At 41.6% G+C, this 21,987-nt stretch overlaps 1 protein-coding gene across 8 annotated transcripts in view; it reads left to right on the forward strand.

The window, feature by feature from the left end:
- Positions 1 to 21,987, forward strand: part of LDLRAD3 (low density lipoprotein receptor class A domain containing 3) — a 223,846-nt gene that overhangs the window by 126,746 nt on the left and 75,113 nt on the right. For 6 of the 8 annotated variants that reach the window (XR_005860159.2, XM_046942063.1, XM_040701390.2 and 3 more), the window contains 2 exons: positions 12,044 to 12,169; positions 15,667 to 15,801. Coding sequence is in view for 7 of the 8 variants with exons in the window: in XM_046942063.1 (XP_046798019.1) it covers positions 12,044 to 12,169; positions 15,667 to 15,801 (261 nt within the window). In the remaining variant the exon portion in view is untranslated. Of the gene's footprint in view, positions 1 to 120; positions 302 to 12,043; positions 12,170 to 15,666; positions 15,802 to 21,987 lie in introns of those variants that run through there. The other 2 variants (XM_046942062.1, XM_040701388.2) reach the window with 2 other exon arrangements.

The raw sequence follows: 21,987 nt of genomic DNA on the forward strand, positions 1-21,987 counted from the left end.
TTAACTAGCATTGCCCTGCAGGCATTGAAGCCACCTGCCAAGCAAGCTTCCACTGAGGGTCAGCTTAGTTTCTCACCTGATTGCAGAACACCTGGCTCTTCAGACAGATGCTTGCAGTAACCCATCACAGTCAGGATGGAAGGTTTTATGTTTGCAGTTCTGGGTTGCGCTCAGCATGGTGTGGTCAGCCAAGCTTCTGGGGAGTCCTGCACCAGCAGGCTGACTTTCGTAGCCCTGAAGGCTGCAAGTCATATTAGGACAATCTGGGAAGCCAATTCAGTCCGGGTGCCTTGTAAATCTGGTAGGAACCTTTCTGGCTCTGCATCAGGGAGCTGGTGCTCTTAGGGCACGTGCTGAAGCCAGGGCCCTGGTGGCTTTCCACCTGTTGGTGACAAATAGGCCTGGCAACTCCTAGATGTGGCAGGTTGCATGCTGTAGTACAAAGATGAAGGACTGAGAAAACTTGATTTTTTTTTATCTTTAGTCCAGTTCCTCTGAAAAAAAAAAAAAAAGGAAAGTGAATTTGGGACAAATTTCTTTTGATCAGTGTGTAGCAGGAGTGTTTTGTTGACCTGTTTGTGTTTTTGTGGCTGTAGCCACACTTCTGTTGTTCTTACATGTGTTTTTAAATCTCTGGCAGGCTAGCAGCATCATATTTGGGGATAGCACTGTAGCTACTTGTTCACTGCCTATATGTTGGCATATTAATCCTTCATTTCTTCTTTCCTTCTGTGTCTCTTAACCACGTTCTTGCTTTTCTCGTGTAGAATTTGAGTTGTGTGTTTGTATCTAATGAAAACGCCCTATTTTTTTTACCTCCCTTTATTTGCCTTCTCTGTACTGGATGTTCTCAGTTCCATATATTCCATCTAAATGCACGGAGCATTTTATATAAATGATGATCTCAGATGACTTTATTAAACTTCTGCCGTTGTCGGGAGGTGCAGTGAGGGGGTGGGATGCATGGCACAGATAAAATTGCATCATTCATACACATTTGTATATCTGCATGCTTGCACTTGTTCCTCACTGACCTTGCATTGGTGGGGAATTAGACCGGATTAGCAACATACTGTAGTTTGAATACGCAGCTCACTGTAACCTTTTTAAAGTTTCCCCAAGGTTTCTTGTGCATTATTGTTCTGTCTCCGGTTTGAAAACCGCCTACGAGACAAATGTTTACTGCTCCCTCTGGTGTTCACTTCCAACAGGTTTTACTGCTCAGCGTGTTCAGGAGTGGAGTCTCTGCAGGAAGGTGTTTGTAACAAACAATTACACGCAGTTGTGGGTGAGATATAAAAAGTCTTTTCATAAAGATGTTAAATAAAACCCACACTCCACAATTAACAGCCAGGCTTTTCTGGAGTATGTGCTGAATCTGTTCCCATGCTCTAAAGCCTTTTCAATTGGAAAACTGAAACTCTTGCAGAACAAAGGCAAGTTCATTCAGTTTTCATCTTCAAACTGGTACTTCGGTTATATGTTGACTGTCTTAATTATATCCAGTTTCAACAGAAAAAGAGGTAGTTTATCAGGAACTGTAGGTGTTAAAAGCTTAATGATGTCAGAATGATGGAAGGTTTTTTTTTTTTTATGGTAAAAGAAAAAGGTGTACTGAACCTGCTGAAGTTGCTCTGTCATTTGAGAAACCCTTGAGTGGGAGCCTGATGCAGCAGGGGCAGTACGAGGGTGGGAGAATTGGGCAGGGACTATGCCAGCATAAAACCTGTGTTGCATGTTTGGAAGCCTCAGGTGAGGACAGACAGACTCCTTGTCTTTCATTCTTTGCTGATGTGGGGTAGATTTCAGAAGAGTGCCTTTAGATTTATTTATTTATTGCTGCTCACTGCTTAAAAAAGAAGTTTTGTGGACTTTGCCCTTGAGATTAGGAGCATTCTTCAGCTCTGTTCTACAGGAAGATTACATACTGGGATTATGTTAAGGCACATTATGTATTTATATTTTTTTTCCTGCATAAATCACAAAATGAAAGGGGAGAGATGGATCAAATCTACTAATAAATTATCATTGCTCTCGACCCAAATCCTTCTGGTGACAGTCTGAATTTAGATGTTTGTCTTCACCTCTCCTTAGACTTTGCTGTGAGAGCAGTTGAATTCATGACTTCTGTGTTGCTAAGAATAAGTAGCCAGATCTACTAGCTGCTTTAAAAGACAGAGAGGAAAGGTCTTGTAGAGACAACATGTTCTGCGATCTCTGTGAGCTATTTAATGACTGCTTATTACCATAGTACAATTATTACAGCTGCAGTTGTTTTGCTTGGGTTTAGCCACTCAGCAGAGTCAGTCTGATTAATGGCTTTCATGTACAGGAACAAAGGGCACAAAATAACTCTGGCTGCTATCCTTTTAAATACCAGGCTTTAGGGCTCAACAGTCAGAGCTCTGTGCTCTGAAGAGTGGGATGCAGCCTTCTGTTAATAAGAAATGTCTCCCCAATTCAGAAGTAACATCAGTAAGCTCTAGGGATTGTCTAAACCAGCTGAGATCTCCAAGAAATACAGCAGCAGATCCAGACTCCCAAGTAGTACTAAACCTACGCATCTGTAAAGATTATTGCCTTTACATTGTTTAATATATCATAGAATCATACAATCTTTTGAGTTGGAAGGGACCTCTAAAGATCATCTAGTCCAACTCCCCTGCAATGAGCAGGGACACCTGCACTACATCAGGTGCTCATATCCATCCTGACTTTGAATGTCTCCAAGGACAGGGCTTCCACCACATCTCTGGGTAACCTGTGCCAGTGCCTCACCACCCTTATTATACAAAAGCTTTTTCCTTGTGTTCCATCTAAATCTCCCCACTTTTAGTTTGAAACCATTTCCCCTTGTCCAGTCACAGCAAAGCCTGCTAAAGTCTGTTTACTTCTTTCTTGTAGCCCTCCTTTAGATACAGAAAATCAGCTTACCTCAGAGCCTTCTCTTCTCCAGCCTTTCTTATCCTTCTTTGTGCCTCTTCCAAGTCCAGTTCCAGTTGGGCCTTGGTCTTCCCAATGCCATTCCTACAGAATCTGGCAGCATCTCCGTACTCCTCCCAGGTTTCCTGTCCCAGCTTCCGCTGTCTGTGCATTTTCTTGCTCTCCAATTTGACCAGCAGGTCTCAGTTCAGCCATGCTGGTCTCCTGTCTTCCTTTCACGACTTACTACACCTGGGGATGGAGAGTTCTTGTGCCCTAAGGAAAGCTTCCTTACGGGTCTGCTGGCTCTGCTCTGCTCCTTTGTTGTAAATTGTGTTTTATCAAAGTTATTCACATTTTATAAAAGATAGATAAATAATCAATACTTACAAGTGAGTGATTTAGTAACCTGCCACTTACAAAAATGGAACATCAGCATGACAATTGCTTTGCCACTTGAGGATTTTAAGATTCTAACACAAGAAGTACTAGAGCTGAGCTTATGCTCTTTAGTTCTAACCTCTATCTACTGCTTCAGGAAGCATGCAGTGGCTGTGTCATGGCTCATGGAACTAACCAGAAGCTGAGCTGGCTGTGACCTTCAGGCATTGTCTGTGTGCAGCGTGGAGATGATGACAAGCCTCTGCTGTAGTTAAATGAGTCCAGAGGCAGCTGAAGGGTTGGTGTGTGTTTGTGAGGTAGCGAGCAAATGTGCTCTGCAGTCCCTCAGTAAGCGTGAAGGTGGATGACATAAGAAACAAAGGCATGAAGATAACTATAAAAACCATGTATTAAAATAAGTAATATGACGACAGAACATCACGACTTCAGAAGTCTGTGTGCCTGCTAAAAGCTGTGGGAAATTGTGGCAGTATTAAGATGTCTTTTCCTTCTCCCCTCCCCTCTGGAGTATGATCTGGGAATTAAACTTTCCATATAAGCAGGACTAACGGTACCATTGTGGTCTCCTACCTTACGTTACACATCAGTCTAGTGCATTCCAAATGCCTGTGGGGAATGCACAGTTCTGTAATGAAATCTGTAAATAGGTAATTCTTTTCTGAAATACTTCTTTTTTAATGCTTGGAATGAGGAAAATCTAGCAGCGGGGTTAGAACAAAGGAAAAGAGAAACCGGGGCTTGCAGACTGTAGGGCTCACACCAATAAAAATCTGCAGTCAAAGTAGATTTTGTGTATTTATGTTAATGCAGCGTTGTCGTACTCAGTTTCCAGGCTGCCAGATGTTGTGCAAACAGCAATCTTACAAAGTTGTACAAAAACAATCTTCAGTGGCCCAGTTCTTATTTACAGTCCATTAATTTGTGTGAAAGACTAATGAAATTAACAAATCTTTTTTCCTTAACAACTAGCAGAAAATTAGGAATTCCTCTGTAAAAGTACGCATTCACTTAGAAGACCTCTGTCTTGAGATTACTGAATGCTTTTAAGTATCCTTGTTTTTCTCACTGCTTCTTTCTTCTGGTTATCCTGGCATGTTCACTGCTTGATGCTCTAGCACACCACCTACAAATAACTGTCAAATACGCCTCCAGATTCCTATGAACCTGGGAAAAGCTCCTGAAATTCCAGGAAGGAAACCCAAGCTCCTATGCAAACCTAACTTCAAAGGCTCATCACAAGTTCTGCTGCACCTTGCCTGCAAGTATATGATGTTGCCACTGCTTATTCTCTGCTGTGTTGTTTAGCGCATAGGCTTGGAAACTGAGAAGCTTTTGTTAAACATGCAGTAGTTCTTTTGGCTGCAGTGTTCTTGTTCTTTCAAGGGTCTTTGAGCTGGAAGGACTCTCGGGAATCAAGCGCTCTCAAGAGGTCACAGCCACAGTGCTGGATGCAGTCCTTTCCTGGACCTGCTCACCCCCAGCTGTCTGTTGCACAGCAGTAGTGCCCTGAAGGCCTATGAGACCCTTCGTAGTTACTGCTTGCCTGTGCGTTTTTCCATGTTGTCTGTCTTCCAGAAGAGGAGTTTGTAATACCAAAGTCTCACTTGTGAGATGTTAGCAAATCTCTGAAAGCCGAAAGCAAACCTTGATCTCCCAACCTGTGATACGTTCCCAATGTAAAACTGACTATGCCATAAAATTGTTACTGTTCTGTAGATGTTAATTTTTCACTCAAGCAAAGCATTATTTGCGGAGCTACTTGTAGGTAAGATGACCTTAGGAATCCAGCCTGTATCCCAGGACTCATAAGAAGTAAAGCAGAGATAGAAAGTTGCCTCTCACTGGCTGCCTTCTGGGGTACTTCCACTGACACAACTAATAAGCAATTGAATGTTGAGGTTTTGCTGGCACTCATGCAGAGTAAGGGGGGCAGGTACAGAGACATGGTAATTCAGCTTGGAGTGACTGTATAGAAACCAAGCTGGGAAGGGAGAATCATCCATCTATGGCAAATGGTTTTTTAGCTGCTGTTTGCACGTGCTGCTCTCAAGGTTATAAAAACAGTTTGGAAGGCCAATTGGCCAGCAGAAGCACTGGAAGGTCAGCTCTAGTAAAGTTTGTATCAAGTTCCTTAGAGAGGTGACAAACATCAGAATTTTTAAACAGAACCGAACATTAAACAGTGCATGAAATGAGCATCTGCATTAATTGAGAAGATGCTGTAAGCCAGCTGCTAATCTTTTTGTCACTTACTCAAATGGCTCACAGATTTGGACTATCAAACTAGAATTAACTCTTGTTTTCACTCATGATTAAGCAACCAAATACTCAGAATAGCTATAATAGAGTTTATAATGCAGTGACCATGGTGAAGATCTCATTTGAAGCTCAATTACAGAAATTTACACATGAGTAAGGACGAGTGCAATATCCACTAACATTTGATGGCTTTTTATACAAGGAGATCAAGAAGGTTTGTGGTGCTAATTACTTAATCCTATTGACAGTCTCCACCACATGGATGTCAGTAGGTAGTCTGACCCGAGAGCCTGTAACTGGGACGTTGGATGCAGTCAGTAGCAGCATGCAGTGCAGATCAGGTAGCTGTCTACAGAGGGAGTGAGGGACTGAAATCCTTGGCACACCAATACCCTCATCAGGAGGATTTCCCCTGCTGCTGCAGTCCCTTAGTCCTTTCTGTCCTGCTTATGTGAATCCCAAGTAATAAGTTTGGAGATGTCCTGGGTTTAGTCAGTGTAACAGCTGACCTAGAACTTGTACTCTGTATGAAATTATTGTTCATTTTGCTTTTCTCTGAAAAGTAGTGACCTCTAAAATACTTCTTTTAGTGAGAAATCACTTTGAATGGGTATAGATCAAGGTTTTTGTCTATGCTTTCTTCTAGCATCTCGTCTACTTTCTGACAATTTTGTAGATGGTTATTTAGACTTCTAGATCACTAAAGATAACTTTGAGGAAAGATAACTTTAGTCTTTGACAACAAGTAAAGGCTATTGTCTCCAGAGTACTCTACCTCTGAAGTGCCTTCTCTTCCCACATAAAAACTCATTAACTTAGATGCTTTTGTCTTCAGCTGGAGAACTGGCACAGCAGACTATTGCGTGAAAACAAAATGCTGGCCCATAACTGAAGAAGTTTTGTTGTAACCCTCTAGTCACGTTGGGAGGTCTTGTAGTGAAGTCAGGCATGTCAGAATTGCTTTTGTAAAACAATATTCATATATACAGCATTTGATTTTATATAGTATATACTAAATCTGTTTTTTTTCCCCTACTGTTCATCTTATTGCTGAGAAACAGTAAAACAGATTACAGCTTTTGAAAAATACTTCTTTCACGCTTTATGCCCTAAAGATAGTAAAATGCTTTTCTATTAATACCGTAGAGCTGTGCCTGCAAACTGTTAAATCTGTGGAAAGTACAGCTGGTCCTGACTGGAAGTTACTGATTTTTTTTTTTTTTTTAAGATCCTTAAAAGAAGGGAGTGAGAGGATTGATTTCTGCATAGCATAAGGAGTGAGTTCACATACTTGCATACATAACTGCCAAAACAGTTCTCTTGAACTTAAGCAAATAAGTCTGGGGGGAGTGTTCGGCAAGCCTATACTGTAACCAGCAGTTCTCTGTGAGCGTCTTAACCCTGTTATTTGGTTCTGAATTTCAAGTGAAGAGGAGAGCTTTGTAGTGAAGAGCAGAGTTCCCATGGTTAGAAAAGCCAGAGGAGGTTCATCCTGTGTATGGTGATTCACTGCTGCCTTTTTTCCTAAATACTGTGGGAATTCCATTTTTTTTAGTATAAATACAGTTTCATGATAATGTTTCACTCCTGCATTTGGGGCATATAAAAAAGAGCGTGGCCAGCAGATCGAGGGAGGTTGATCTTCCTTCTCTACTCTGCCCTAATGAGGCCACATCTGGGATACTGTATTTAGTTCTGGGCTCTTTCATTCAAAAAAGACAGGGGTCACCCAGAAGTAGTCCAATAGAGGGCCACAAAGGTGATAAAGGTCCTGGAGCATCTCCCATATGAGGACAAGCTCAGTAACCTGAATCTGTTCAGGCTGGGGAAAAGAAAACAGAGGGGATCTGATTAATGGATATAAATATCTAAAGGGAGTTGGGAGACAAATGGATGAGGCCAGGCTCTTCTTGTTGGTTTGTAGCGATAGGACAAGGAACAGTGGCCTAAAACCTGAACAAAGGAAGTTCTATACTAACATGTGGAAGAACTTCTTTAAGGTAAGGGTGATGGAGCTCTGGAACAGGTTGCCCAAGGAGGTTGGGGAGCCTCCTTCTATGGAGATATTCAAGACCCATCTGGACATCTACCTGTGCGACCTGTTGTAGGGTGCCTGCTTTAGCTTAGCAGGGAGGTTGGACTCAATAACCTCTGGAGGTCCCTTCCAACCCCTGATGTTCTGTGATTCTGTGACTTCTTCTGCCATGACTAGCTAGCAGCTGAGGAACAGGAATGCAGCGAATCCACGCTTTTCCACCACGGGTTTGCAAATTGATTGAACATCCTTTGGGGTGTTTTAGTACTTGCTATATAGTTCTGCAACTGATTTACCATCTGAATCCAGACTGAATCTGCTATTTGAGTAACATTTCTTTAGACACAGTGTAGTAAATTGCTGTGTGATTTCTTGTCGTTTTCCGAGTGTCGCCTTTGGTCCTTCCCCCTTCCACCCAGTGCATGGTCTCTCCTTTGCTTAGGTTCTGGAGTCCTGGGCTTGGTAGGATTTGCCAGTTCCTTTAAAAATAACGAGCTTTTCCCTTCCCTTTCCCTTGGCGGGTTGTACTAGCAAGGCTAAATAAGGTCAGATGATCCACAGGTGTCTGTTTCCTTTTTCACTGCTCTTCAGCCATCCCTGATATCCAAGTAATTTTTTATTATCCTGACCCCCATTTCAGCCAAGTGTGACAGAAGGATATAGATTGCGAAGATAATGATGTCCTTGAGAGCTTATCGAGACTGAAGTTAGTGAAGGGGCCAAATAGGCAACTTCTTTTAAATAAATGGGAGAATTTTCATGTACAGATCTGCCTGAAAATTTCAAGCCTGTGCAACAGAAGACACGGTGATGCACAAAGAAGAGGAAAGCCTTTTTCATAGCAGTCATGTAACAGGAGTAGGAATTACAGAAGTGTTGTGAATAGCGCAGCAAATGGCTTAAATCTGCCACAGGCAGTCATGAACCTGGTATGATGCATCTCTTACTTGTGAGAGGGCCGAGGACCTCAAGAAAATAGTCTCATCACAATTAAGGGTATTTCCAGAGATCACTGCAGAATGGGAAGGTGCATTTTTGCTGAGGAAGAAATTACTGTGTTTTCCATAGGAACTTTGTGAGAAGCGGTCGAACAGCTCTTGCCTGAAAACCTCAGGAAAGCTTTGCCAGGGGACAGCGAGGATGTCAAATTGGAAATAGAGCAGAAGTTCCATAGTGAGGGTCTCAAGAATTGAGTCATGTGGCTTGGATTAAGCTATTATTAATTCCTCATTTTTTCCTGTGTTTATTCACAGCACACGAGAAATGCATTTTGTATTTGGAATTGGAACTTAGAAAATAGAGTTCTATTTGGGAGCAAGGTTTGTGCCTGCTAAACTGCTAGCTGTGTGGATAGTGAGTCACTGTGGGATTTGAAACATTCCTTTATCTTTTCAGGGTATCCACTGTGAATGTGGATTTGGGTTGGGATTGGTTGGTGTGTGTACTATTATGCCTGCTGCAAGTATGCAGAACTGCATTTGGGTTTTGTTTGCTGTTATTTCCTTCCTTCAAGAGTAAATAAATAGGCATTTTTTTAAAAAAGAGATGTATAAATCTTGTTCTCTGGCTGCTGTTCCAAGAGGAGGAGGAGATAGGAAAAGGTCTAAGGAGAAAATTCTCAACTAAACTATATGTAGTTGTCCAAGCACTTCTTGTATTAAATCATTGTCCCCACTGGTTTCTCCCTCTTTTTGATGGGTTATCTGGATGTTTTGGACAAACTAAAGAAAGTATTTTCCAGAAATGTGACTGTTTTTGTGGTGAGTCTAGCTCCTTTCTCTTCTAGACGTCATGAAACATTAAATATTGCCTATTATTGGATGGTGGTAGCTCAGGTGTTTTGGGCCCTCTTGTCTTATGGACAAGGACTCAGCTGCAGTGGCTGAGGAGCGTGTTGGTCATTCCTGAAACTGAGCTGCTGCCATGTTTGCCACCACTTGGAGCTGCGATTGGAAAAGTTCAGGGACTTGTGCCATTCAAAGTGCCAAAAGCTCCAGTTTTGCAATTCGTAGTCTGAAGTCTCTCTGGAAGAGTAAGGCTGTGCGGAGAGATTATCCATATTGAAAATTTGAGGAGGAGATAATTCTGAAGCCTTATTCTGAGTAGATTTTCAGCGATGACAAAGGGTAGTTGAACGGTTGTCCAGAAACTTTATAGTCTCCAAATTCAGACTCCAAATCCCAGGAACCATAGAACATCCTGAATTGGAAGGGACCCACAAGGGTGATTGAGTCTGTCTCCTGGCTCCACCCAGGAACACCCAAAATTCAAACTCTTTGTCTGAGAGCGTTGTCCGAAGTCTTCTTGAGGTCCAGCAGCTTGGGGCCATGAGCGCTGCCCTGGGGAACCTGTTCCAGCCTCTGGTGAAGAATCTCTCCCTGACTCTCCCTGACACAGCTTCATGCTGTTCCCTGGGGCCCTGTTGCTGTCACCAGAGAGCAGAGCCCAGCACTGCCCATCTACTCCTGTGAGGAGCTCCAACTACCATGAGGCCTCCCCTCAGCTCCTCTCTAGGTCAAACAAACCCTGGGAGTTATTAAGAATTGGACATCTTTTTGTGTCTAAGTGTTACAGCCACGCTTTCTCAGCAGCAGTTTGGCTGGCTGACTGGCGTGTCAAATGCTAATATGGGCTTCTTGCTCTGGTGACAGTTGTGAAATTTGTTCTTGAAGCATTTGTTTTGATGCTTTTGTTAAAAGATTTGGGGTATGGCACTGCCTCAGACCTTGTGCTTACTGAATTATTCAGCTGAAATCAGTCTGTCTCAAAACTCCAGCACAGAAGTTTCTCTTTGAAATTCTGTAAAGAATTAAGGGTCTCAGGTGCCTTGGCTGTGGGTTTTGCATTGTCGGTGTTGTTGAGCACAGGAGCTACTTCAGGGTAGTTTATCAACCCGTTTTTCTACAAAGTAAAGGTTCACCTTTTCTTTCCAACTGAACTTTGGATTCTCTTCAGCAAATGTGGTAGGTGAATACATCAGTGATACGTCCTACTTCCTACTTAACTGAAAAACTACTGGTATAATAAAAATAAATAACAGTTAAAAAATGTGGGAGAGGAACTTGTGGGAATTTGCTTTGGGAGAATACTAAGTCAAGCATGAGTTACTATTGCTGTGGTTTAAGGCTGTTTATGTGTACTCTGCTGAGTGATGGAATGTGGCTTTGCTACAGCCGTGTTTTGTTTTTAACCCTGGAGAAGAGGATCCCTTCCACTTTAATGCTGATGCTTCTTGTCCCCATTTGGGGTGTGTGTGTGTGTGCATGTTTTTTTTCCCCCTGTATTTCTTCTGTTGTCCCTGACTTTGTCCTGGCCTCATAAAACTGCCCACTTTGATGTATTGATCCATATGGCTGCATAGAAAGACTGCCTGCTACTGTGATACCCAGATCTATCAACATCTCAAAACCCAGGAGCTGCAAATGCATCTTCTGTGTTTGGTATAGAAGTAAGGAGAGAAGGAAAAGTTTACTCAAAAGTCCTGAAGTCAGAGATCTTACTTCTTTTCTGTTGTTCTCCTGTAAGTGGTCCATGGATGGCATTGTGGTGTGTTGGCAGTGTTCCATGCTCACCTCCCTGCAGTCAGCCAGGCCTTCGTTTTCAGGGGACTTTCTAGTCCATGGTGCATTGCAGAAAATGAAGTCATGCTAATCTGAAGAGGGAAAAAAAAAAAAAAAAAAGGAAAAAATAAACAAACAGCCAATTTTTTTCTGGGCTGATGATAGCACAAGACTGAATTGGCACTTGCCTTGAGCAATGTAGTGGAAGCATCTGCATTACTCTAGCTGAGGGCAGCGTTCTCTTCTCCCTGCCATGAAGAGTTGCTGTGCAGTGAAGTAAAAAAAATATGAAGTACTTGGGATCAAATGAGATTCTATAATCGTTTCTTAACCACATTTTGATGTTATTGTTGGTATTTAGTGTTATGAATGGCTGTGCGAGTGCTATGAAATAGATGTGGTTTATTTCCTGAAGAGCTTTATAATGAAAGCTGTATGATGGAGAGTTGTATAGTAAGAGATGCAATTCATGTTCCTTTTGCACCTAGTTTCATATAAGTTGTGCTAACTAGAGGCATTTGTTATAGCATTTTCTTTTCTGAATTTGACTTTTGCAGCTTTAAAAATACTCTAATGAAGGTATCTTATGTTTCCTATTCTCACAAAGGCACTAACTCACTTCATACCTCTGTATTCCCCTTTTCCTTCTCCAGGTGTTTCCTGACTCTTTGTACACCTGTCTTTGCCCACTTTGGTCTCCAGTTCCCAAATTCTGCAAGCCTGCTGCCATGTTTATTATTCCTATCCACCTTGGGTCCTTCACTTACAGGCTTCCCAAAACAACCTGTGCTGCTACTAAAGTGTCTTTAACCTTTGTAAGACATTTCCCTAATGTTTGCAATCTTCTGTGCATTTCTTCTCTCAGCGAAAGCCAAGTCCAAGTGTGGTGCCACCTTCTTCCCCTGTGCCAGTGGAATCCACTGCATCATTGGCCGCTTCAGGTGCAATGGCTTTGAGGACTGTCCTGATGGCAGCGATGAAGAAAACTGCAGTAAGTACCTGTCTACTTCCTGGTGAAAGTGTTTTGTTTTTAATTTCAGCTAACCATAGACAGGAAGCACTGCTCAGTCTTTAGTTTGAGTCAGAGAACCTGAATGATCTGTGCTTTTTTTTTTTCCTCTCACAGAATCTCTTGGTAGCATCAAACTTTGATAGTGTTAATAACAGTCAAATCTGCCTCAACAGGAAATGTAAACTTTAGTATTCCTCTCAGAAGAGCCTCTTCAACCTCAGTGTTGTCAGATGCAGGCACCGCCTCCTCTGTCTTGTTACAGGGCGTATTTTCATGGTTGGTTCAGCATCTCAGATGAGAGTTCTGCAAAAGAACGATTGTCTCTACAACAAGCAGTTCAAGAGTGGCGGTAGAGTGACATCCAACTTCTTTGCGAACCACTGCATTTCAAAATGGCAGGATGGCCTAACTAAGGCAGGCAAGGTTTCACCTGCTTTCATCTCAGTTTTGGTTGTGTCCAGTTTTCACTCACACATACACAAACACTGCATCCTTTTCATTAGCATGTTCTCCATCTTTTCCTCATCGCTGCATTTATTTATTTATTTATTTAGCCAAGCTAAGTGGTCATTTCTTCAGTGGAGTTTTCCTTCTGACTGATTTTAAGATGTATCGTTTCTGAGCCAATCGTTGCTACCTCCTGCTCTGCTGGCTGGTTAGCACCACTCGAATTTTTTCCTCTTATTGCTGTCAGTGATAGAGAATCTCGTGTGGTGTTTACATCACAAAAACAGGCCTTGTTTAAAAAATACATGTATATTTAAGGATTCAATCAATGACAATGACTTCTTTACTAAGGTCCAGCTTGGTTTTGTTTTGTACGTAATGTTTGCATGTTATATTAAGACTTGTAGTTTTGAAATTAGATTTGAGCTGCATGTTTGCTTTGAACGGGTTCTCTGTATTTCAATGTAATACCTGTTTGTCAAATGTTACAAATGTGACTTAAAATTGTTCAATTTTGATTTGCTTATTTCTGGTCACTGAAGAAGATTCTTTGTTCATCAGTGCATTTAGGCTTTTCTGTCTGTACATGTTCTCAAACAACAACAAAAAAAAAAGTCAGGAAAGGGTTATTTAGTGAAACAGGATCTTTAAAGGAGAAGCAGGTTCTCAAAGTCAGAAATGCCTGCCAATGCATGAGTTTGAGCCCCTGAGCTGTTCAGCATCTTACAGCAAAGTCACGGCAAAAAATATCGTTTGAAGTATGACTTGACATGGACTAAAACCCTGTTGTGTGGCTGCATAGATCTGTTGTATCTGTAAGTCTAGCAGGGATTTATCATAGCGGTAAGGAAAGGTTATGTTCGATCCAGCAGCCCTGCTGCTATTATCAGGAGCTGTTGAAAGCCCTGATGTTGCGTGAGTCTGTAGGCGGAAGCCTGCAGCAAATAGTCGCTCCTTTTCTGTTGGAGCGGGCTGGGCTTTTCCTTTTAATGTCATTTAAAGGTCAGGAGGAGGACAACAGGCACCAGCTTTCAAGGATAACAAAAGGGGAGATCTTTACAGAGATCTATCACTGCCTGCTTCTAGGAGGACTTGCCTTTCTTGTTTGCGTGCCTCCTCCACGTGTTGAGGTCTCTGTGGCAGCATGAACATCCTTTAAAAGTGCCATCTGTTGTTGGTTGAGAGTCTGCTTTGGCTCCTGGGAGGGCTGTGGCACGGGGATAGCACCTCTGCAGAGGATGAAGTTAGTGAAGGAAGATTGAAAGCTAAGATTTTGTGGTCTTTGCGTTATGCTTAAACAAATGGACTAGAAGGAGGTTTTGATGAACGTTCTTTGAACGTTCTTTGAACGTCCTTGAGGTAGTGGATTGACAAATGGCAGGTTTCACTTTAAAGCACACCACCTTGGAGTTAGTTAGGAATTCCTTAATTTTCCATATGCTTATGGCATGTAGCTCTAACAAGGCCTTACAGCTGATAATAGGCTACTGATCTTCCTTTTCCTCTGTGCTATTGAAGTGCATGTGTGGTATTTTCCAGCACATCTAAGTGTCTAGTCACAGCTTTGCTGAAGTAGAGAAACAGTGCTGTAGGTCCTAAAGTGACCTGCAAAATCAGCGTGGCATGCAAGTATGCAGCAGTTCTAGACCAAAAGAGATTTTGCATGTTTGTAATAAATGTGCTTCTGGGGAGCCGGAGGAGTTGCCCAGATGTAGGGAGTATTTGTTATGTTTACTGGTATACTGCAGATTATACGCACAGAAGAGTTTGAAGTGTGGTGGGTTTTTTGTTTTGTTTTGTTTTTTGAAAGACTCTTTAAGGGAGGCTCTCACTTAAAAGGAAAAAAAAAATAGGAAGCCAGTTAGTATTTGGGAACTGTAATCCCTTTTGTTACTGTGGCGGAGAATCACTTTGAAGCAGACAAGGCATCTAAACAGCTTTTCAAGATTTTCAGTTGGAATGCTGCATTCAGTTTCAGTCACCTCATTATCAAAAATTGGAGGGAGTTCAGAGAAGAGTGACAAAAATTATTAAGGGACAGAGAGATTGATTCATGAGGAGATATAAATTATGCATATCTCAGCTAAGGCATGGCTACGTAGGAAGATAAGGCTGTATGTGAAGGGTGCAAACACTGTTCAAGGGGACATTATGTAGTTATGTATGCTGAAGTATAGCTAGGAGTAGAGGGATGAAATTAGGAATGAGAAAACAAGATGATATCAAGGAAATCTCTTTAGCAGTGAGACATATTAAATCTGTGGTGTAATCTCCTAGAAATGGAGAAAGCTGTGCTGCTTGAGGCTTTTAAATGAGACTGTATGTAGCAGCAAATAGGCTGTAAGGTGCTAGGTTTAGAGTGAGTGAAGAGTGCACTTCCCGAATGGCTCTGCTTAAATACTGTTCTGCTTTTGCTGAGTGTGCATTCACCTAACTCACAGGGCTGTATTTTGTGAAAGGATTTTCTGAATGCACTTTAACTGTAAAAGTGAATTTCAAGTTCAAACACTGAGAATTTGAGAAATGCCAACATTGCCATTGTATCAATTAAAAAAAAAGGGTGGGGATAGGCAAGGTGGAAAAAACAGAACTGGAGGTTGATTAAACACCGTACTGCAATTCTGAGCTTGGATTGCTGGCTTATAAAACTTGAGCTAAACTGATTTTGTCATAATGGGAAGCAATAGGTAGTGTTCATGGTAGGCAGTGCTACCTTCCATACAACTTCAAGGTGAGCAAAAGCTGAGCATCTAGCAGCAACTGTGATGAGGGCTCTCATGAAAGAGAACAGAAGGATTACTACAACTGAGGGTAGACTAAATCTCTTCTAATTCTAGTGAATCTTGCATGATTTAGAAATTTCATCTCTCTGCTTCAAGAGGCAAGGTATGTTTGATTGCCAAGCTACTCCCACACAGTCAGTGAAGTGACCAGCTGTTGAGTTGTGACCTGTTGTCGTTAATTACCTAAAGGCTATTTCACTGCCTAAAACAATATCTAATGAAAGATCTCACTTTCTCTTTTCACAGCAGCCAATCCCTTACTTTGCTCTACTGCCCGATTCCACTGTAAAAATGGTCTTTGCATTGATAAAAGCTTCGTGTGCGACAGTCAAAATAACTGCCAAGACAACAGCGATGAAGAAAGCTGTGAAAGTCCTCAAGGTAGGAATAGCCTCTTTTCCTATTAAGCAGTATTATACCAATTCTAATTAATGTGTTACAGACATAGAAAATATGTTTTTGTTCTTGCCCTGCGTTGACTAGAGCTGTGGTTTCCTAATCCTGCAGTTAATGAGAGTGAAACATGCAGTGTGTGTGTGCGTGCATTTCAGTATCAGTGCTCAGAAGATTGGTATCTCTTCTAAATTAATTTTTAAAATCACTTTTGCTGGAAGTGCTTGTGATCTGTGGTCAGTTACTGGGAATCCATCTACTGGGAATTCTCACTGAAGTTACTGGGAATCCATCTACTGACTTCCAAAAGAGATGGGTTGGACCTGGAGGGATCAGTAATAAAGTTTCAATCTGAGGAAGTTTGGTGGTCTGTCTGTTTGCCAGATGAGTTAGTCTGGGTAGGCTTAAAGCTTTAGGTCCTCTTTGCGCTATTACTTTCTGCAGGGTATGTTTCACTGTGTGACAAGTCTGCAGGGAAAGAATATATTCCTAGCCTTCCCTGTTTCAGTATTAAAGGAACAATATGAAGTCAGGGAGGAAATTTTATTACTGTTTGAGAATTGTGTACGAGTCTTATGAGACTCTCAAAACACCATCTCTGTAATTTTTTTTTCTTTTCAACTTTTTCTATATGTACATGCAGCATTTCTCACATTTGCTTTTTGTAACTTAATACCATGGTATTTTATAAAATGAATAACTTGAGGTTGACAAGTGATGTGTATCAGGCATCAGCTGCTAAACCTTTGCATGTCCGAGTTGCTACTGAGAGCCCAGAGCAGGAAAAGATGGAAGTCTCGTTGGATGTTTGCTGGGGAATTGCAGTGTGCTTGGGCCTATAGAGAACAGAGCACACAAAGAGAGAGATAAAGAATGGTATGAAAGAAGATGAAATCTGAGAAATTGAAGGAGAATGACTTCAATATTTAGCTGTTCTGATGATTTAGCCCTTCATGAAAGAGAAAGTAATTCTGAGCTCAACATGGTGCTAAATATTCTTGACAACTCGTAAGGGAAGAGGGAAAACAAGCAGCAGCAATGTCAACAAAAAAGAGTTTACAGCAATGGTATGTGATGATGTGTTCTGTGTGGTTTTTCTGCTTAACCTATGAGCTCTTTCCTTTGGCTCAAGATGTAAAAGCTGAACGGGTCATCCTCTTATTTGCCAGGGCTGTGTCACGTCCTGGGAACATAAATCTGCCTGGATGAAGCCCCAGAGAGGGGGCTGGCCTGCTCTGGCGTTGCGGTTGTCTTGGGGAAGGAGAAGAAAAAGGACGTTTTGAGTGTGTAGCGCTCTGTATTGCTGCTGCAGTAGTGCTGCTGTGTTGAGAGGTGAATTGTTTTTCACTACAGGCCTAAGGCAGCCTAGTAAGATTAATGCGTGTGGTAAGGTTTTTTTGTTGGGTTTTTCTGTTTTTGGCATCCGAAGCTTAAAGCAGCAGTGTTCTTTTCCAAGGTTGGGATGGCTGCTTCCTCTGCAGATTAATTGGCTGGATTGCCTCCAGGTTGTTTGTTGTCATGACAATCTGCTTTTGGAAGTGACTGTCAGGCTCAGGAGAAGAAAAGAGCTGTATTTCATGAAGCTGTTACTTTGTCTTTATCTTTGGTCCTTCTGGAAAAGTCAGATTATTATGGGGTGTTAAGCAGGGTAATTCTGACTCTTTCTGTGCATGAAAAAGCCCCAGACATGGAAAAAGGAACTCTTTTATTAGATTAGAGCAGCAAGGATTTGTTTTTATGGATATAAATATGTGCTTAAAAACCAAGTCCAAGTACAAGATCGGGAATAAGGAGTGAAATTCTGATTGTGGTGGGTGTGAGAGATTGTCCTATGGCACTTTAAGAGCTTCCCTGAATTGCCATGTCCTCATCTGTTAATGGGTGATGCTTCTTGTATACCTGTCTTTCACAGTGAGGATTAAACAGTGTAACTGCTCAGCTCCCCATTAGAATGTAAATGAAGATTCCCTCTGGAGTTTGCAGCTACGGGTTTGTCAGTCCTGGCTCCCAAACACAGCAAATACTTTGTGTTAATTGAGATTTAGAGGCTACAGTGGACAGAGTCTTTCATTTCTCACAATTCTTTCTATAGCAGATCTAATTAGCGTAATTATGATGAGTTTTGTGTTAACACAGCACCCAACAATCCTGGTCATTAACTAGAACTCAAGTGTTCTGGGTACTTAGGGACAGAGCAAAGCACATCTGTAGGGCATTATAAAATCAAGATAGAGGATTTTCTTTCCACTAGCCATGTCATCATGTCAAGTGTAGTAGTTTTAATTCAGTGTAATTGAGTTCAGTCTGACACAGGAGATTGCCCTTGTGTGCTATTTCCCTACATAAAAAATCGTTGATTTAGCAATCGCTAAGCTTCAGAACCTCACCCTGTAGTATGATATTGTCGTTATCACCGTTCAACAGATGGGGAAGAAAAGGCACAGATCAGCTAAACAAAATGATCCCAGAGTAACATCCTGGCTGGTAGGAGTAGAGCTTCATCTATGCTTGTCTGCTTCAGGGGAATGTTGTGAGACTTAATCAATGTTTGCAAACTGTTTTGAGATACTAAGATAACATGTGGAATAGAAGTGTGAATTATTAATTGGTACTTTGCTCTCCTTCTGCTCTTGGGTATACTGACAAGCTTTTTAAATTAACACCTCTTCCTACTCCTCCATGAACTTCAAAGGCCTCCTTTATCCTGCTGTCATTACTGGAACGCTGCAGTAGCAAATCGGTTTGGTTTGTGTCAGATACTCCTTCGTGCATGAAAGTCCTTTCGATCAAGAATGGTCACTGCAGACTAGGAAAAGAGAATGTAACCCCCTGCCGTGAAATATGTTGACCTGGCTTTGACGTGAGGCGTGCCCTTGACAAATAGTAGCTTTGCTAGAACACCGCATTTTGCAATGAACCTGAAGTCATGAGTTTATAAAGATTCATTTTAGTCATAAATAGGAGTAGGTATATCTGGGGATGAGGCAGGAGACAAGTACCACAAGATTTAGGTACAGAAATGGGAGGAAGGTCTAGTTTTCTGAAAGCAAGTTCTTGCTCTTCTTTCCTGTACCACTTGTAACTCAGTGTTGAATATTTTATGAAGGCTTGTATGTCATGAGAAAAGGGACAGTATAGAAACTTAGACCGTGATGGTCTAAAAGCAAGTCAAATAATTCTATTCCTGTTCCCAACAGTGATTATTTGTAGGCCTTGTAGGTGCTGTGGTAATCCTCCAAGCTGTTCCTTTAATCTGTCCCCAACTGTACGCTGGTCATCATTGGTTTCCAGCACTGAAGTGGAATGGCCAGACTTTTCCCTTAGTCTAGTTTGTTGTATTTATCCGGGTAACCACTTGGGATTAGGACTGGATGGAGGGTATATATAATAGCTTGCATTATTCACACTGTCACATATATGTAACTCATGCAGAATTGCTCTTTCTAGGGCTTTGTTCTAGTTCTGTTTGGTGGATTTTAATCCAGGAAAGTTCTTCCCCCCATCTGCTTTTTTCCTCTGGGGTCTCTCCCACGTGTTGAGTTAACTGATGGTGGTAACTTTTCCAAGCAGCAGCACTGCCCTGCCAGTTGTGGGGGGATTTCCTGCTCTGACAGCAGTCCACTGAACTGCAAGGGAATTCCTTGGTCTCAGTATTTTTCAACAGCTGTGTAAGCTTATTATTTTTTTTTTTCCACCTCTAGGACTGCGCTTAATTTATTCCCTTAATTGCTTTTTATCTAATGTATTTCCACAGTGTTTCTTCCTTCAGCTTCTCCTTTGTGCTTTTTAGTCTAGAAGGATTTACCACCAACAAAAGCATACTGGCTGTTCTAATTCAAACTCCTCTTCCTTTCATGGTTCTTCTTTTCTTTTCCACTAAGGTTGCTAAAATCCTTTATTAGCTTTAACTACGTTGCCTAGGAAAAGAGAGTTTTATTGCTGCAAGTCTATATTCACACTGGTGGAGCTGGCTTCAGTAATGTTGCTCCAATTGTCACCCTGCAGTTGTTAGTAAACAGTACCACTGCTGTCAAGTTATGCGTTACAGGTTTTGCAAGTGTCCCAGAGCTGATTCCTGTTCTACGTTTCTCCTGTGTATTTGGCCACAGTTGCACATATGGGTACTTCCTTTTTTATGTTTGCATAGTTTTCATTGAATTTTTATTAGGATTTTGATATCTCGCAGTATTGTAGAACAAATTTAGAGGCATACGTGGCTGTCAGCTGATCTTTTTTTTTTTTTTTTTTCCTGTGGCATATATAAATTGCTTGTATTAAAACGGGCAGCATATTGAATCATTGAAAAATCTGACCCCGTGTCAAGCAAACTGACAGCCAAGTGGTACAGACGTGCTCTAAATTTCAGTGAAATATCACAGCACCTGATTTATAAAGCACAGAGCTCCCAGAATGACCCACTCCATGTGGAGCTTACAGGCAGCCCTTTGCATGTGGCAAACTGAGATTCTGAAATTCCTAACTGCTCTGATATCACTTATACTTCCCTAAGCCTTGTAGTCTGAGCCTGGCTGCGCACGTTTCCTTCTATCAAGTCTTTCTTTGACTCATTATTGACTCAGTCTGTAAGCTGAAGCTCCACTGGCAATTATTGTGCATCAGCTTAGCCCAATTCAGCCTACAGCTGGAACTTAATACTCAGAGGTAGACTGAACAGAAGCAGAAACTCAAGAAAGGATACAAACAAAATGTCACTGAATGTTTTATTAAGAAGAGGCTGTGCCTGTGCCAATTTAGCTCTCTAATAGCTTTGTTTTCGTAACACTTGCTAGATGGAGGTGTTTCTGTCAACTATGAATTGCTTCTTTCCTCCATTCCTCTGTTCTCTGATCAAGCTCTGGATTCTTTCCCTATTTTGACTTCATAAGATTGTGTTTGATAGTGTTTTTATCAAGAGGCAAATTGATGCATCTGTATAGAGACTAAAAGTTAAGGTGGACAGCTGGTACAAGTATGCATGCAGCTGTAACACAGTGGTAGACAAGCGGTGAATTCAGGTCTCCAGACGAAAAAGAAGTTTGCTTAAAAGAGTATTGGTGCATCTGGGAGATGTCCTGCCTCTTCACCTATATCCTGTTTACCCTTCTTTGGTAGGCTGAAGCTGAAAGCAGTTACAGCAGCAGATGACTTGGCTAGTGTAAAAGTGAGTTGTATGACCTTGATTATATCTTAGACAAGGTATTGTGTCAGTCAGGACTCACCATGTTAAAGACAATAAGGATGGGCACCTGGTCCTGGGTCTGCAGCTTGTACGATGCCTGCCCTGTAAGCAAGGATTACTTGAGGATGCTGTATAAGCCCTCCCTAAAGGCGCAGTTCACTCTAATGATGGAAAGAGCCGTTTTTACAGTAGTCCATTATTGGACCCCTGCTGTAATCTGGTGGTTGTTTTTTTGTTTGGTTGGTTTTTTGTGGGTGTTTTTTTCTTTTGTTGGTGGGTCTGTAGTTGGGGCTCCCAAACTAGTTACGAAAAGAAGCCAGCCATAGTTCAGCTGCTGTGATTTCAGCCAGGGGAGCTGGAAACTGATACTGTAAATGGCATGGTTTTTTGTCACCTGTGCAGAAATGAAATAAGAGCTCTTAACAGTTGTGTCTAGATAGTTTTACCTTCACTTTGACACATGCCTAATTAACAGCTCCAGAAAAACATGACGTGAGTATCCAGTTTCTTTGCCCATGCTTCAAAATTTCAAACATAGGTGATCAAACGTGGTGCTAGAGGAAGATGAGTTTAAAATAAAGGACTTCTTTTCTTTCCCCATTGTTCTGTAGGCTGATTAAATTCTCTCTTGAGCTCGCGTTTGTAAAAATCAATTTCTTCCAAATACTTTTTCCACAGGGTTTTAACAGTATGTGGGTGGTTGAGGTATACCATGTATTTTGGCACTGTCATGCAGTGTCCATCCTGGCTGTTGAATTGCATTAACTTTTCAGAGCTGTGAGTGTCATTTAACCACGTAGTAGGCTCCTGCGGCAGAACAGTAGCCTCCCTCTTTTTGCTGGCAGTGGAAAGAAGTAAAATGAAAGGCACAGATGTTGATTTCTGACTTTTTGTAGAAAGGAATCAATTCCAGGTGGCCAAGTGCTTTTTCTACAGTTACTGTGGAAAATAATTATAACATTTGTATTTAAAATGAAACTTTAATACCTATTTCA

Source organism: Gallus gallus, chromosome 5 (assembly GCF_016699485.2).
Source record: "Gallus gallus isolate bGalGal1 chromosome 5, bGalGal1.mat.broiler.GRCg7b, whole genome shotgun sequence".
Lineage (NCBI taxonomy): Eukaryota > Metazoa > Chordata > Aves > Galliformes > Phasianidae > Gallus > Gallus gallus.